General features: G+C 36.0%; 2 protein-coding genes across 3 annotated transcripts; one reads left to right on the plus strand and one right to left on the minus strand.

Moving 5' to 3' along the window:
* The first annotated feature begins 1,824 nt into the window (after positions 1–1,824).
* Positions 1,825–5,961, plus strand: LOC111016767 (Phosphoribosyltransferase family protein). The gene is made up of 7 exons (XM_022292277.2): positions 1,825–2,038; positions 3,862–4,177; positions 4,448–4,543; positions 4,634–4,702; positions 4,790–4,918; positions 5,460–5,556; positions 5,641–5,961. Exons 1-7 carry the CDS (start codon positions 1,917–1,919, stop codon positions 5,769–5,771), a joined length of 960 nt encoding a protein of 319 aa, XP_022147969.1. The 5' UTR covers positions 1,825–1,916; the 3' UTR covers positions 5,772–5,961.
* A 276-nt stretch (positions 5,962–6,237) lies between these two features.
* LOC111016766 (protein MEI2-like 5) lies at positions 6,238–13,211 on the minus strand. Of its 2 annotated transcripts, none has more exons than XM_022292275.2 (13): positions 12,800–13,211; positions 11,669–11,709; positions 11,374–11,523; positions 10,835–11,289; positions 9,888–10,046; positions 9,643–9,759; positions 9,325–9,476; positions 8,999–9,090; positions 7,912–8,860; positions 7,718–7,802; positions 7,564–7,632; positions 7,152–7,331; positions 6,238–6,947 (listed from the first exon to the last, which is right to left on the minus strand). In XM_022292275.2, the coding sequence occupies exons 2-13, from the start codon at positions 11,697–11,699 to the stop codon at positions 6,834–6,836; spliced, it is 2,553 nt and encodes an 850-aa protein (XP_022147967.1). In that variant the 5' UTR covers positions 11,700–11,709; positions 12,800–13,211; the 3' UTR covers positions 6,238–6,833. The 2 variants fall into 2 exon arrangements, with proteins under 2 accessions (XP_022147967.1, XP_022147968.1); XM_022292276.2 differs by having other exon boundaries at positions 11,380–11,523; positions 12,800–13,207.
* Between the last annotated feature and the right edge of the window lie 3,860 nt (positions 13,212–17,071).

Genomic DNA, 17,071 nt, shown 5'->3' on the forward strand with positions numbered 1-17,071 from the left:
GATTATTTCAGGGGTCCAATAACTTCTCATTCTCATTTATAAAACACTGTACTCAAATTGAAGTTAATAAATTAGAACTGAGCCTTAAATTTCTAAGGTCCAAAACCCAAGAAAATGGTTGGGAGGGTAATTAAGTGGCCATTTCCCGACGCAATTTACTTTGAAGGGAGAGTTCAGTTGGGTATGAGGTGCATGAGCATCCATGAAGCTTTTTCAATTAACTTCCCTTCCAAATTTTGTTGTGTGGTAGTTACATTCATGCACTCAACATTTCTAAGAGGTGGGGTTACAAAATCGAAATAAATATCTTCAATCCCTTTCTAAATTTCAATCATTTTATATGAATGTGACTAGAAGCATCATGCCAAAATTGTTTTGTTTGATTGTTCACATCATGTGATACACACAACACAACACAACGCCCTTCCAATAAATAACTGACATGAGCTTTTAATCCGATTATAACCCGAAAACAATTTTGTATCTTGTATTTAATTACTAAAATCCATATTTGTAATTTCTGGGCCAGCCCAATGCCCTTATAACGGGATAATCCATTTTGCTTCTTACTTTTGGGCTAGAGTGTGGTGAGCCATGGGCCTCCAGTTTTGGACGATATGGGCCCAAATCCAATAAAGTGGACTTTAGCGGGTCGGGTATGATCGTTCTCTTCAGGCGGCTTTATCGCTGAGAAAACAGGCAAAGAGAGACTTGGATTTCGATTCTTATTCATCGTGTAATTTTGAAAGAAAGTGCCAAATGGCTTCGTTTTTCTACAGCGTTGTATCCAAGATTTGGAAATGGAAAGGGAATGTTATTGCCATGCGATGCCAGTCTTCCTTCCATATCCAATTCCATTCAAAATTCAAAATTCGGTTGGACTGGGCTGGATTCCTAAATTCCACGTCGACGGCGGACGGCGCCGGCGGTAAATTATTATTATTGTTTAAACAAAGTAGCGAGATAAAAGAGATGAGAGATGATAGGGCGAAGTGAAGCGAAGGGAGCAAGAAAAATGCCTTTTTTTCTCAGCGAGAAATGCGTTGTTCCAAAAGCCAAAAGGGAACGATTTGGGTCCCACACCCATAAATTCTATATTACTTCTTACAATTCGTTCAATGCCCGGAAAAAACGTTCGCCTCGCCTTGTTTGGTAACGCGCATTGTCGCTTTCCAAATCCTGGATACGGTGCGTCCAACTTGGAATTCAATATCCACATAATTCCTCTTAACTTTTTCCCACAAAATATTACCTTTCTTAAACGAATTATTAGTAATATTTTTTTAGTACAATTTTGAACTTTCAACGTTAGAAGGAGTAGCGAATTATTTCGATCTTTAGTGTTGGTTTTTTAATTTACTCACAATTGTTGACTCAATTAGTAAATAAACAAAAAAACTCAATTCAATTTTTCATATTTTAAAAAATTTTATTTATGTATTTACTATCGAAGTAGTCATTAATCAGTTAATATGAAATGATGTTTAGTGGGTTAGAAATTTAAGTAAAGAAAATAAAAAATTTTAAATTCCTTACATTAAAAGATTGTAAGTTTGAATACTAACCAAATATACAGTTGTACTTAGAAGAAAAATATGTCAAAGTAAGAAGTAACGATCAATATATGTTTCTAATTAAAATGGTGTAAATTCAATCCACCACCCATACACCTTGTATTAAAAAATATATTTTACCTCCTAAAACAAAATTGAGAAAAAAAAAACTGAAACACCAAGGGCATATAATTTTGTTTTGTTTGTACAAATATTATTTTTCAGAAAAAGGAGTCAAAATGTGTTGAGGACAAGTTCTCCTTATTTAATTACGGTGCCCGAATTTCATTCTCCACTATCACTCTCTCTCCTCTCTCTGGTTTGAGTGAAAGCTTGGAGCCGGAGCTTGAGGTGAGGGTATCAATGGCATTGGCAAAGCCGCCGAAGAAGCACGTCTTCCTCTTCTACTGTGCGGAATGCGAAGAACTTGCCTGCAAAGTTGCTGCTCTTTCCGATTCCATCACCCTGCAAACCATCAAATGGAGGTCCTGCCCTTTCTTTACCCACACCCCTCTCCTCTGTTTGTTTTCAACTCCATAAGCCTTTTTTTCTTTTTTTCTTTATATATATATATATGTCTACGCTTCAGTTTTATTTTTTTTTGGGTTAACTGGTTTTAGGCGTTGTTCTTGTTTAGCAGTTCTTTAACAATATATTTTTTTTTTGTTTTGTCAAAATAATTTATGATTAACTTGTAAAAGTAACGATCATTTTGTGCTTGAAATGATGTTCATTACCTTATAATTTTGTTTGATGAAAAAGATAACTGAACAAATAAAAGAATACAGGAAAGCCCCAGCTAAAAGGAGCCAAGAAGCACCCAAAACAAAAGAAAAATAAAGAATGACAACTTTCATTATCTAATAGTTGATTGTCGTCCAACAAAATGATTAAAAGGCCTTAAAGAAACACATATATTTCCCAGAACAAATAACCCGTGCTGAGCCTTCGTTGTGTGATTATAATTTATAGCCTACAAGTGATCTCGACCCCCGCCATTAGGTTGTTTCTCTTCTGTTTTTTTATCCTTTGTTGTGTGATAAATCTTTAGAACTCAAAATTCAAAGATGTAGATTGTTCTTGCAGCTTTTCTATTTTCTATAATAAAAATATAGTTAGAATATATTTGCTTAACTTTCTTTTCAAGTTATTTTTTTATTAGTTGTTCTCGCGAATACCTGTCTACAATTGAAATTATTTAAAAAATTACGAACTTGTTTACCAACACTCCGTTAATAGAGCACGTAGCCAAACAAAACAACCCTTGAAAGTCAAACACTCTACCACAACAGAACATGCATGTAGCCAAATCAATATATTTTATTTGTAATGACGTGCCTTTTTTTTAGATTTAGTTCTGCAATCGTGAGAGAAGTAGAAAGAGAGAATATGTAATCACTTTTGTTAATTTCTTTTAGTTTCTTTTGTTCTACTTATTATTCTCATTGGACACTCCATTTGTTCTCTTGAGGTCCTTTTTTCCAGCCAATCTTGGCAAAATGTTGAACTGAATTTGGGTTTTAGTTCATCATTTAACCTCTCATTTGTTATGATTACCTTCTGGTAGCCTGTTTTGGAACTTCCAACCTTCAGTACAAATAGTTAGCTAACTTAGAGGAGCCTGTTGCCATTTCCTTTGGAACTTCTCTGTTCCTGTTCTAGGAGGCACAGGACTATTTTCAGTAGAATGTCAGTTTCCGTGTCTGACTTGTATTTCCAGGCATTCTTGTTTAGACAGACATGTTACATGTTTTAGGTACATATGAAACAAGTTTAGTGAAGAAAATGGGAAAAAGGAATTGATGATGCCATGGAAGATTTTAGAACCCAAAAAGAAACTTGAACTCGCAAGAGAGTGAAATTACATTACCAACTTGTATATATGTCTATAAACCCATGAAAGACTAAGGCTTACAAGCTGACAAGAGATTAAATGATTCATTATCCAATTATCTACCACCTATCAATCTATAAGATTGATGACTAGATTGATAAAGGCAGGCAAGAGAGTGAATCTACATTTTCTACCTACCTACTCATATATACTTGTATCATTTTAACCAACGTGTCATTGCCCTAGCCATGTCGGCATGTCCTAATTTTGTGGAAGATGGCATTTTTCACTACTCTGTGTCTGTATCCTGTCATATTCATGTCCTATATTTGGGTTCTCTTTGTTCTGCCTTATGGTATTTCTAAGAATTTGTTTTCTAGGCCATTTTGTCAATATGCATTCTGGTACTTGTAAATTGCTCGAGATAGTCTTTCATTTGGTTCTATAATCTAATTATATTCAAACTATGTACAGGACATTTGATGATGGTTTTCCAAATATTTACATAAACAATGCTCAAGATCTACGTGGGAATCATGTAGCATTCCTTGCATCCTTCAGCCACCCAGGAGCTATCTTTGAACAGATATCAGTCATATACAATCTCCCAAGGCTTTTTGCTGCTTCCTTCACGTTGGTACTGCCCTTCTTTCCTACTGGCTCCTTTGAGCGGATGGAAGAAGAAGGGGATGTTGCAACAGCATTTACCATGGCCAGGATCTTATCAAATATTCCTATTTCGAGAGGTGGCCCAACAAGTGTAGTGATCTATGATATACATGCCTTGCAGGTTTGTTTTTATTGATTGAATTTATTTTCTAAAATTGGGCCTTCCATTGTAGATGATGAAGCCATAGTTGGTGTATTATCAGTTACTGATTTCTCATTACCGTAGCTTGCTATACCAAATTTGCTTACATCTTATCAAAACTTTTTCATTTTTTGGACCTTTTTATTAAATAACTTTTTTAGCAGTTGCTTTCTATCTCTCTTTCTCTCATGCCAATGAGGTAACATTGGATCAATATCATCTTTTATATTAATTTTCCTTTCCGTGCAGGAAAGGTTCTACTTTGGGGATAATGTTTTGCCTTTGTTCGAAACTGGAATTCCACTCCTAAAGCAACGTCTGCACCAACTTCCTGATGCTGACAATGTGAGTATGGAGTACAATACAGAAAAGAAACATTCTTCCCAACCCATCGTGTTCTTTTTTACGTCATGATTCCATCTTGCTATCTTGCAGGTAGTCATAGCATTTCCAGATGATGGAGCTTGGAAGCGTTTCCACAAGCAACTCGATCATTTTCCTGTGGTTAGTTGGAATTTATCTAAAAAATGTTGTCTATTGTTTGAGTACGTTTCTCTCAACATCTAAAATCCAATGACAACAAAATGGCAGGTCATCTGCACAAAAGTTCGTGAAGACGACAAAAGGATAGTTCGGATCAAGGAAGGAAGTCCTGCTGGTCGTCATGTTGTTATTGTTGACGATTTGGTACAATCTGGAGGAACCTTGATTGAATGCCAGGTATTCCTGTGTGTCCTACTCCTCCCTACATCATTTAAACTCAACGCTCCATCTCTATATCTTATATGGCTTAGTACAAAAACTGCTGTGCATAATAATTGTCTCATAGAAGTTTCAACCTAAATCGTCTCACACCATATGGCAGTTGAGTAGACTACAAGCTTATGGTAGTTGTAAATCATCGGAATTGACAAGATTCTCATGAGAAAATTCTAACTGCATACATTATCAAATGCCATAAATTTCCCTCCACTATTGAGAAGATTCTCATTATAGTTTTTCCATTAGTTAAAAAAAAAATCAAAAGCTCTTAAAAGGAGCTGTAAAGGAAAGTTCCTATTAACTGGACGCCGTGGATGAAGATTTTTTTAAGCCATAGTATCATTACTGCACACAATTCTAGGAACCATGCCCCTTTTCTACTTTGGTCATGTCTAGATAAGTAGTGGTCCGGTTTCAAGCTGAAAAACCCGTCACCAATCATATTCTTGTAGTAAATCTTGAGTGCCATCTAATACTTTTCTGCTCATGATTCTATTAGAAAGTTTTAGCAGCTCACGGTGCGGCCAATGTTAGTGCCTATGTTACTCATGGTGTCTTCCCAAAGCAATCGTGGGAGCGGTTCCTTCACAAGAATGGTGAGTTCTTGAAGTTTTTATACAGATTCTTAATCTTTCGGACTTTCAAGTTTGGTAATTTTTATTTTGGCATTCTGTTTAAAGGTATGGAGACGGCGTTTTCCTACTTTTGGATCACAGATTCCTGCCCCCATACAGTCAAAGCCATAGCAAATAAAGCCCCTTTTGAAGTTTTGAGTCTAGCAGGTTCCATTGCTGATGCTTTGAAGATTTGAATAGATAGGTTCTCGATGGGACTTCAATTATGCGAATCTGAAGCATATCATTAAATTAATAAATCCACAAGGAAAAAGAAGAGGTGTCCCCCACACCGTACTGATTCTGATATATTATGAGTGAATGCTGGATGATATCCTTTTCGGTGATATTGATGGTTTAACAGTACTGATCTTATCATTTCCTGTCCGTCAAAATATTCCTCATCTCCCAATTTTCCTCTACCTTTATTTCTTCTTTGTAAAACAGAGAGATTTAGTATCATATCTGCAAAAAGCACAGGCGAATCAAATACTAGGAAATGTTTTACAATAATCCACTGAACCCAAATTGTCAGAACAGATGCAATGCTCTCTTGCAATGTTCTTTTAAGTTATTCTACTTTGCAGCTAACAGAGAGAAGTTACAATCTGAGAGAGAGAGAGAGAGAGAGAGAGAGAGAGAGAGAGAGAGGCTTCTTTCAAATGTGCAAGTTGAGTACAATTCTGATTATTCAAGAATCCGAGAGAGAGAAGAAAATGAATATACAACATAACTAATTTCAGGCAACACAAATAACGTTGACTACATGATATCAACAACTTAACATAGGAAGAACATCCTGGTGGTCTCCCATCTGTACACTTCTTGAACAGAACCTAGACCCTATAACCCACAGAATTTACCCATATCAACAGGAAGAACTCATATTTGCAATTGGACTTTGACAGCCCCCATAAACAGAAGACAAAATGCAATCTCTAATAGACTCCACAGAAGAGATGATCACAAACAAGCTGGAAGCTTTGCCCGAGGATTCCGCAGAGAGGCTTCGGCCGGTGGCCATATGATTCTCCTTATTTACCATTGGGTTAAATTACAATATGTTCCTCTACCTAGAACAAAAATGCTCTCTGGCTCCTTGTCTGCAATACCCCTTCATGAAAAATAATGATCAAGTAAAGTATTCATCAATCACAAATACTCCCTCAGTCCTTAGTTTTACCATATTAATACCCTATCCAACAGTTAGTTTTCCCAGCCTTTCCAATCTTGAGGCTTAGAAAATGTACCAACATAAGTTAACTTTCTGCTTTTTCCTCTGGGTGCCCCTTTGGGCTGTCCAATGAGTCCCCTGAGTATGATCCATCTGGCTGACGAATGCATATGTTCAAGTTGCTGGAGAGGAGAATATCCTGGATTTTCCATAAACAAATTGAATTGGTCAGCAAATGATAGGGAACCGCTCTAGAGACAAACTATCAGTTAGCATGATCCAGCAAGTTGTATCAAAACTCGCATTTTTTCGTGCAACGAATATGGCTTGTAAAGAAAAATATTAAGAATAAGTACTGCACGTGTTGAACAACAATGAATAGGATTGACAAAATATATTTTACCTGATCGCCAATCTCTTGGCCTTCAGAACGAAAGAGAATTGGCCGACATCGCTTATCTTCATTCATCAAGCTCGAATTCTGAAAATGAGTTACTAGAGCAGTCTTGCCCTGAATTCGAGCATAAGCTAGTGAAGCAACCTTTTCACTATTGAACTTTTCCCACTTTTTACCATTGAATGCCTGGCAAAAGTCTCCATTATAAGCAGGAAGTCTATAGACAAGGATTCTTATGATTTTTAAGATTTGGGAATCACATTTTGACAATAAGATATATAGAAGTAGTAAAACCACAATCAGATAATAAGAAATGAGACATATCAGATACATTCAATCTTATACACAAGATCCAAAGAGAATTAATGCATTGCTTGTAAAACAATCAGGAATATTTAGCAGACAAAGAAAAACATACCTCATAGAAAGGAATGATTTGAGATGGAGACACCATATTGATGAAGGCATAACCGACATTGCACTTATTCTGAAACAAAGAATTTAAAACCATAATTGGAAGTCGAAACATAGAATTTTTGATCATGCAGGATATTCTTGAAAACAAACACTACCTTGAAATCAATTGGCAAGTATAGAAAATCATAAGCACCACGGTGATTTTCATCAATAGCAGCCAAAAGCATCTTTGAAGTGTACCTATAGCAAATAGCAACAAATATACATTTAAGAAAAGACAGAATATAATCGAGGTAAAACTTAAAGTGGTAGTCTTAGTCCTCTAATAGTAAACCAAATAAGTTCTTACTTATTGGGAATGTTTTTAATCATCAGTGTGGTCCTAGTATCTTCCCCACTAACAATTTTGTCCAAATCAAGCTGATACTGCTTCTTGCTCTCAATTTGGTTCCCAACATTTTCAACACGCCTACTACGGCCACGTTCCAGCAATCCATCAGTGCTCACAACACCAGACCCAGGAAAAGAGCCATTTCCGTAGAAAACGGGGCCACCTTGCCTGGGCAAAGACATCATTCTAAAATTGGGAGAGCCATTCTCAACCATATTTGTCGGAAGACCAAGGCCACCACTCATAGTTGCTCGAGTACCCAAGTTCATAAAATTACCATTGTGGCGACTTAAACTTGTGCTCCCTAGAGCACCTGGACTCATGAAGGACGTTTCTGGTGACTCTGGGAAATAACCAAAAGGCCTATCAAGAGGGACACCAGATGGAGCAGATCCCACATGATGGTGACGTGAACCAAGCAAAGAACCATGGTGTCTAACATATGGAAAACCTTGTCCCTGCCCATTGGAAGTAAATGGCTGCCCTACTGATGATGTTGGCCAGGCAGAAGAATTGGAACGTTCCGCATAGGGAGTTGGGCTTCCCCATAGGAACTGAGGACCAGATAATGTCCCAACACTCGATGAATTGGAATTCAAGTCAGCAAGAGAAGATGTAGATCCAGGATTCGAGCTAAATTTGTTGTCAGGAAAGGATTGATGATGATGGTAGACTGTTCCTTGCATCAATGTGGAGTTGGTAAATACTTGGTTCACATGATTAACCCTTCCTTGGTCCTTCCCAATTGGTGCTATTCTTGGAGAGTTAGAAACATTAGGTGGAAGAATTGAAGCCAAGCCAGACAAATGACTGCTGTTTATGGGACTCAGACTTCCCAGACCAGGCGACTTGCTAAAAGCAGGTAAAGAATTATGTTCCACAGGGCTGCCAATATGTGACCAGTTACCTGCCATAGTAGTGTCTCTAATGTTAATGACTGTTCAAAATAGATAATGAAGAAAAGAACTTTCTGTCCAGGGGGTGAGATGTTGAATGCAAGCATAAATATTTTTAGGATTCAAGAAAAGCTGTACGAGATGATCACCTGGAGGTGAATTGGTCACTGGTGAACCAACCTGATGGCGAAAAGTTCGGCCATCTTCTTGTTCCAGCTCTTGACTTAGTTGTTGCATTAAACTATATGAATGACAAGGACATGTCAGTTTCTAAGTAAAGATGACACTGAAGCACGCATTACATTGTCAGTTTCAAACCATAAAACAGAAGCAGATGCCAAATGATATAAAAACTATTAAATTAATAAATGAAAATGATGTAAAAGATCATCATATACTTATTATCTTGTGTAAGCCTATCAAAAATCTTGCTCAGATATGTGGTGCACAAAAGTGGTTGGCATAAGGAGCTTACTTCCGACGTGCCCCTCCAGGACGACTTGGTTCAAGCTTTATTCGCTTTCCTGCTATATCACTCCTATTTAATGCCCTAAGGGCAGCTTCTGCTGCTCTAACGTCATAAAATTCTATGAACTTATGATGCCGCTTGTGTGGTGTCTCCCTAATCTGCAGTTTCAGAAAGGAATATTTTAGAAACTTAATTGCAGAATGTCTGTATTAGGATTCCACATGAATCATTAAGTGATATTTACAAATCAAATTTATAACATCAGGCATTTCTGCATAAGCGTGCCATTTTAAGGAGTGCATATAATAGAAATTTAGAGAATACCTCTTTCACTTCTCCATATGCCCCAAATATTCGACGAAGGTCATCGTTGGACACAGAGGCATCCAGATTGAATACGACCAGAGTTCCCTGGTTAATATCCTTTTCTGAAGGATTATCCTGGAATATAGCCAAGGGCCAGGATGAAACAATTAATGATCTTGGCATGCACCAATTTACCGATAGAACTAGAAGTTAGAACCAAGAGAGACAAAATGCATGACAAGAATGGCCATCTCAGTTCGAACCTTTGGTATCGAAAAATGAATGTCAAGTTTCCGTCGTCTCAAAGGCTTATTTTGCAATGCACGCATTGCAGTACGAGCCGCTCGAATGTCATAGTAAGATATCATCACAAAACCCCTATGCTTGCATGCAGTGTATAAAGTTCTGATGTCTCCATATTGCTACAGAGATGGAAGCAGTTAGTTAATAAACCAGCATTGCAAGTAAAATAAATAAAACTTTTTCATAACCCTAATGAATAAAATGAAGCACAATGCAGCAAATATGACAGAAAGTATTCTCATCTATATGCTTTATTTACTGGAATGGGCACCACGAAATCTATAACAACAATTAAACTAGTTCTCCATCAGGACAATATAAGTCTTAGTTCCACTTACCTGAGCTACCCAGGATTCAATATTTTAAAATCAAAAGCCTGCCAAATGCATGTGAACAAAAAACATAAAATTGAAAGGAGGCTCTTCAGGAGTCCTGCCATTGTTACACATGGAAATTGAAAAGTTGACTAAGAACTTATTACAAATAATACTAATTAAAAAAAAAAACACGAGAGAACTGGTCTAAACGCTGATAATTTAAGTTTTAAAAAACTACACTCAGAGTTCATACCCTTAGCAGGAAGAAAAATATTCCTCGGTACCCAAAACCATTAAGGCTCATATAAATCCAACTAACTCAAAACCACATGAACAAACCTCTTTTATAGCTGGCTGGTCACTTTAATTGGTTTAATTTACTTAAGTATGCTAAGATATAATTAATGGAAACTTGCACAATCTTCCAGGATATCAAATAAAAGAAACAGACAGAAGGAGAAGTGGAGCATAAAACACAAATCTAAGAAAGTAAACTCATGGAAGATGTTAACTCTGCAAATCTAAGGAAGTAACTCACCAACGTAAATTATCTCAGAAATTTAAGGAAGCAACTTGTCAATTAATATTACCTCAAAGAGGGTTTTTAACTCAGCATCCTCGACATTACTATTGATATTCCTTACAAACAGTGTCCTTGATGGATGTTCCCCATATGGATGCTCTCCAGCCACCGTTCCCACACCATTTGGCAGAGCATAATGACTAACAATGCTTGCAGTAACATTGTCAGAAACATTCAATTTTGACAGACCTATACTGAGGTTCTCTTGAGGATCAAAATCTAATTCCATTCCCCCTCCACTGCCAAATAGGTCATATTCTTCCAACTCTTCTAATTGACTGGGCAATCCACTTAAGTCAAAATCATCCATTAAACCACTGAAAAGCTCATCATCATCAGGAAGCAGGTTGCCTATTGCGTCTATTTCTTCCTCTCCAAGAGGATCTTTAATGTCAGTCTTGGGGTCAAGTTCATTGGACAAGTCAGCACCGTCAGATTGACAAAGCTCAGAATCAAAATCCACTGCATATTAGTAAGGAAACACTTATTTTTCACATAAAAACTAATGAGATAACTGATAATTTTTAAGTTACAATAAAAACTTGCCGATACATTTCTCATGTGGTAGGACTGGCAACGAACTGGAAAACAAGCTAACGTCAGATGAAGCATGAAAAGAATCAGATCGACGAGGAATTCCCCAAGCACCACTTCCCACTTTTCTGGGAATGTTAACTGATGGATTTTTAGATGGGCCTGCAAAAGCAGTGATGTTCAGGACTTGAAAGGCTTGGTGTATAATTAAATCAGCATCATAAAGATGTAAATCAGATAATGCATGGACACGACCAGGCACTTGCATGATTTTAACTAGCTTCCTTAGTTGAATGAAAGAAATTACCTGATAGAGAATCTTCAGATTGTTGCTCCATTATGCAATTTCTACCAAAGAAAAAAACGTAGGCATAATCAAATACTTTAAACCCTGTAAATGTTTGAGAACTAAGTACACCTATATGCAGAGATTGACACAACGTGCACATCGCAAGCATGCTCAAGAGCTAACAGTTGATTTCAATGATCATTCTTTCAAGTGCATGCTAATTTCTGTAATGGCAGGGCACTAAGACCGACAAGGGTCCAATTTTCAAAAAGCAGAATTACTAAATCCGTATCACATGTCATTAGAATGCTGTCAATACATCAAACACCTAACTGAACTTTCATGGTCAACGACTTTGGCAACATAATAGGTGCCAACGTCAGAGACATCTTTTCTTCTTTCCTTTTTTTCTCTTTTTGGTAACCCGTGAAAGAAATTTAGACCAGCCCTCCAGATAATGAAAATGAAAAGTCTAGCTATCATCTAATAAGCCAGGGAAGAAACCAAGCGATTGACATTGACCTTACTCAATAATGGGTAAACCACTCTATCCTTTACCTAAATAGTTACTCAAGTTAAATTCACCCGCGCAACAGAGAACTCTCGATAAACTGAACTGTCGATGACATTTCCATATCTTTTTTTTTCTTTTTTTTTGAGGAAAAATTTCCATATCTATAATAAAACATCATGCATGTCTCTCAGAGGCATATATAACTTTAATAAAAAGAAACCATGTCTGTACAAAGTCGTGCCAAAATGTTCCATGGAAAAATTAATATGCGATTAGATATCAATTGAGGACAAATTGTCTAGTAAAACAAAAGGAAAAGCTCGTGAGCTCGTAAATTTCACTATTCTTCCAGTCAACGAAGTTCCAAAACTCGAATTCATCATATGTAACCATGAAAAGGAGTTAATTCCAGCATACCCATAATCACCCAAGAACTCCAATACCGTTTTCTTCAATATCATGCACTGCTAAAAGTTAAATTGTAACCAATTTCCCAAAAAGCGCCAGCTAGAGTAGCCGATCAAAGGCAAAGATTCAAAATTAAATGATATACAGTAAACCCAGATTCAAAAACAAAACAAAAAGAATATGCAGAGCTTTCAGAAGCAAATAGAGAAAGTAAGGAGAGGGAGTACCTTGAAATAAAGTCGCTAGAGAGAGGTCATTGACGATGATGAGTATTTGTTTTTGCAGGAGAGAGAGAAAGATGAATATTTGGAGAATCGAGACGAGGCTTTGCCTGGATCAATAAATTAGATTTAAAAAATAGAGGAGAAAATTAAAAATAACAGGAGAAGAGTTTCCGTAGAAGCAGAGAAAATTCTTTCTTCTACTCTTCTACTTCCTGCACTCTCGCCGGGAACCCAGATAGAAGAGACAGCGAGAGAAGGAAGCTGGGCAAATTTTAGAGAGAGAAACCAAATGGGGCGAAAAAAAAAAGAAAAGAAAGGAAAAGAAAAGAAAAAGAAAAAGAAATTGAAGGAAAATGATTGGAAGAATGGAGGACAGACACAGGGAAAAAAAATTTATTGGAAAAGACATAAAAAATTAACAAAACTACTGCTGGGCCTCTTTCTCTACACCAAAGACTAAAATTCAGCTCTATTTGAATCCTATTTGGCGTCCGTTGACACCTACGAAATTCATCTCACTGCCTCTGTTTCTGATTCCAAACTTTGCGTTTTATTTATTTTAATTATGAACACAATAATTATTATTTGTTGGATAAATTCCCGCTGTTTTCTCTGACCCTGATTATGGATTGAATTTCGGAGCTGCCACGAGTTTGGATCCATTATGGCACTCGTGGCGAAATATGATTGGATGGAGGAAATGAATGGACTTCTCTGTAGTCGATGACGAGCTCACGTGGAACTGGACGTAGCAGATTATGGCTTCCCATTCTGTTTCTGTAGGGTGACGTGATCTTGCGTCGGTGGAGACGTGGGGAATCAGGAAATCATCGGCTTCTGTTTGCAGTTACTCACATTACCAACACACCATCCTGATGCTGCCACGTCATCTCCGATCAACATTTCATCAAAAGTGGACAGTGGGCCCACCCTTACTCAAAAATACAAATATCTCATTCTGCATGGGGCCCATTAAAGGAAAAAATCTATGAATCAGCCCATCGTTTCTCTTTTGTTATCCAACCCTAAAAGGAAAGGTAAAAGTAAAAAGTAAAAGTAAAACCCTATTTGGCTGATCATTTATCTTTCCATTAGTTTCGGAAGTACGGATTTTGACAGATTATGAATACGATCTTCTCAATAAATTGGAATTATAATAACAAATCTCCTTAAATATGTAATTACTCGTGTGTATCGTATATAATTGAACAAGAGCACGTGCAATCACTTTAATGAGTTTGATGGACTGTGCCCGCTAGGTGAAAACGTTAACTGACCTACCTTGCCAGTTGGGCCTTTTTGTGGGCTCGAATTTTTTTAGAAGTCCAGTAACAAATGGAGGCTCACTGGCTCGGTAAACTTGGCCCACATCCTCTAAACTTCGGACTGCCAGTACCGCTCCTCGGTTCTGAGATGGCCACGTTTGTAAGTTGCAATTGCAACGTCAACTCAACACCATGCTTAAAGACAGCTGTGGGGTCCATTGAAAAAGGAGTGGGGCCCGCATGAGAAAAATATCTAAATTGCGACAAAAATATGGAATATTTCAGAATACTTTCTGTAAATTCGGGGGATGGGTGTTGGAGAGGTCTTTTGGACTGACGGAATTGGAAATAAAGAAATCGAGACAAAGGACGAAATAAGGTACGCTGCATTGCATTTTCTCTCCAGTTTATATGGTAACAGATAAATCCATAGTTTTAGCATTATTATAGTTTTTTTTTCTTTTCGGTACAGCATGTTTTAGCATTATTATAGTTTTTTTTAGTACAATATATATAGGTTGAGAGATCGAATTCATGACCAATATATTAATTATCATTGAATTATGTTCGTTTTTGCTAGTATTATTATAGTTGACCGTAAATTTGTAACTGTATATAAGCATATTTATGACTTTTTTATCCGTTTCTTACACCTTGATATGACATGCATTGCTGAAGCCTGATATTGACATTTTTTACCTATGATTTTTACATTTTGCGTAGTTCAATTTTTTCCTCCTTCTAATTGTTACCAAATTATGGGTTGCTTATTGTTCAGTACTTTTTGTGATTGGTTTAGTATAGAATGTTGCATGTTTAGTATAATTGATAAAAGTAAATGTAATTAAATAACTACATTTTAAATATAATTGATATTTCTGGCATTGCAATATCTTCAACTTTTTCACATGATGAAATGATTCCAAGACCAAAGGGCTGCCACAGCCCATCCTTTCACGCCAGATCAGTAGACCAAGATAATAGATTATAAATGATAAATGTTAGTGAAGAAGTTATTGTGAATTTTCACTATGAATTAGAGAACTACAACAACGTTAATTACAGTAGTAAAAGTTTCTATTTTCACTATGAATTAGAATTCAGGAGTTGAATTATATAAGAAGCAGAACACAAGCAGTAAATATTAGAATGTTCTTTGATGGGATTGGGTAAAAATCTTTCAGAAATATGACGAGGTCCGTGGGGACTGTTACATTTACTGTTCATCCGTTTGATACAACAGACTGAGACCATTTTTCGTTTTCATTTAGTATAATTTATTTCATCGTTTGTTTTTGTCTTTGTTTTGTTGTGTCAAGCCCATTTAATATGCCAAACCTGATGAAGAATTACATAACCGTCTCTCTGTGGAACCATGCATCATTGAAGGAAATCAATCACTCATGTAAGCTTAAGATATAATTTTTTTATTTTTTTAATAGGCAAATGTTCTTAAATTCAACTTGTTTTCTTTTTTGGTCTCAACTAATTAAAGCCTAAAGGTTGGAATAAACTAAATCTTTGATGATGGTGAGTTCTTCATAACTCCTCCACCTTCCTCCCTCATTTAGTGTGAGTTGAGTGTTGGCATTTTGGAGTATCGATAGAGGTTATAGTCAACTAAAACAAAATATGTGCCTAGCTTTTGTGTCTTGCTTTAGATTTCAAATTATAATTAATTAGTTTTGACTGCTTGTTAGTGAGGTTAATTTTGTCGGATGGATGCAGCATGTAATATACTCTTATCATACATTTGTGTTTTATAGTAGTATTTCAAATTTGAAAGTTTTATTCTAAAATACGTCATTACGTCTCTAGAGTTCTAGTAATCGCTTGATATTATTATGGACTATTTGAGCGACATCTTAAAGTGATGTCACGCGAACTTTGAGATTATATATACACATATATGTGTGTATATATATATACATACATATATGGTGTTTGATTGTCTTTGATTGTCTGTGATTTCTAATCTTAATTCATGTGTTTGGTTGTCTATGATTTCTAATTTTTATGAATAAAGATGTGAAAGTTATAGATGACAAGAATGTCATTTAATTGTACAACATCGTTTTGTTAATAGTATTATTTATAGTTGTTCGTTGTGATATACAAAAATACTCTATATATATATATATATATTATTATTATTATTATTTTTGGTGTTTGGTGTTTGGTTGTATATGATTTCTAATTTCTTGAATAAAGATGTCAAAGTTACGGATGACAATGTCATTTAGTTATTCAATATCATTATTAATGGTATTATTCATGATTGTTCACTGCGGAGATAAAAAAGTGAGGTTTAGATTGTAAAGACATTTGTCCACAAGCATACGTGTTTCTTGATATAGTATTTAATAATCATAAGTAAGAAACATTCTCGATTATTAAGAAATGTTTTAAGAGCAAGTTTAGCATTTCTTTTTTTTTTTGAGTTCAACACGTGGGGATGGAGATTCGAATTCATGACCTTTTGGTCAGAGATAGGTGTCTTAACCACTTGAGCTATGCTCGATTTGACAAGTTTAGCATAATTAGTAGTGAATTGAGCGATCCTGAATATGTTTTTTTAGTACAACATGTGGTGGTAGGGAGCAATTCTAAATATGTTATATCATATATTGGTTTCGAAACTATTAGATAAATGTTATTTTAATTATAATTAGATTGGATTAAGATATAATTTATAATAATTAGATTTCCTATTTGAAATATGGTTAGAGATTATGTTAGTATAAATAAGTTATTAGTTTTGTATTTGGAGCAATTCAATGAAATCGTAATTGTTATTCTCTCTATTTTCTATCCTCCAATAAAATTCACATAACAATTTGTCAGATGTTGTAGCTTCTACAGCATTGATGGTTGGTTGTTAGATGTTGCAGCGTTTACGACATAATGCAATTTCTGAAACATTGGTTGTTGATTTTTACATGTTCTACAATATGGGTTGTTGGTTGTTGGTTGTTGCAGGTTACTATTATATTCATTAGTGTTTGACTTA

This window comes from Momordica charantia (assembly GCF_013281855.1).
Source record: "Momordica charantia cultivar OHB3-1 chromosome 4 unlocalized genomic scaffold, Mcharantia_2.0 BLBB01000004.1, whole genome shotgun sequence".
NCBI classification, from domain to species: domain Eukaryota; kingdom Viridiplantae; phylum Streptophyta; class Magnoliopsida; order Cucurbitales; family Cucurbitaceae; genus Momordica; species Momordica charantia.

Coding starts and splice junctions, on each gene's coding strand:
- LOC111016767 (XM_022292277.2), top strand. CDS start 1,917: ATGGCATTGGCAAAGCCGCCGAAGAAGCACGTCTTCCTCTTCTACTGT. Junction 4,178..4,447: donor ATGATATACATGCCTTGCAG/GTTTGTTTTTAT, acceptor CTTTCCGTGCAG/GAAAGGTTCTACTTTGGGGA. Junction 4,919..5,459: donor GAACCTTGATTGAATGCCAG/GTATTCCTGTGT, acceptor TGATTCTATTAG/AAAGTTTTAGCAGCTCACGG.
- LOC111016766 (XM_022292275.2), bottom strand. CDS start 11,699: ATGGAGCAACAATCTGAAGATTCTCTATCAG. Junction 11,290..11,373: donor ACCACATGAGAAATGTATCG/GCAAGTTTTTAT, acceptor ACTAATATGCAG/TGGATTTTGATTCTGAGCTT. Junction 10,047..10,834: donor AGTTAAAAACCCTCTTTGAG/GTAATATTAATT, acceptor CCATCTCTGTAG/CAATATGGAGACATCAGAAC.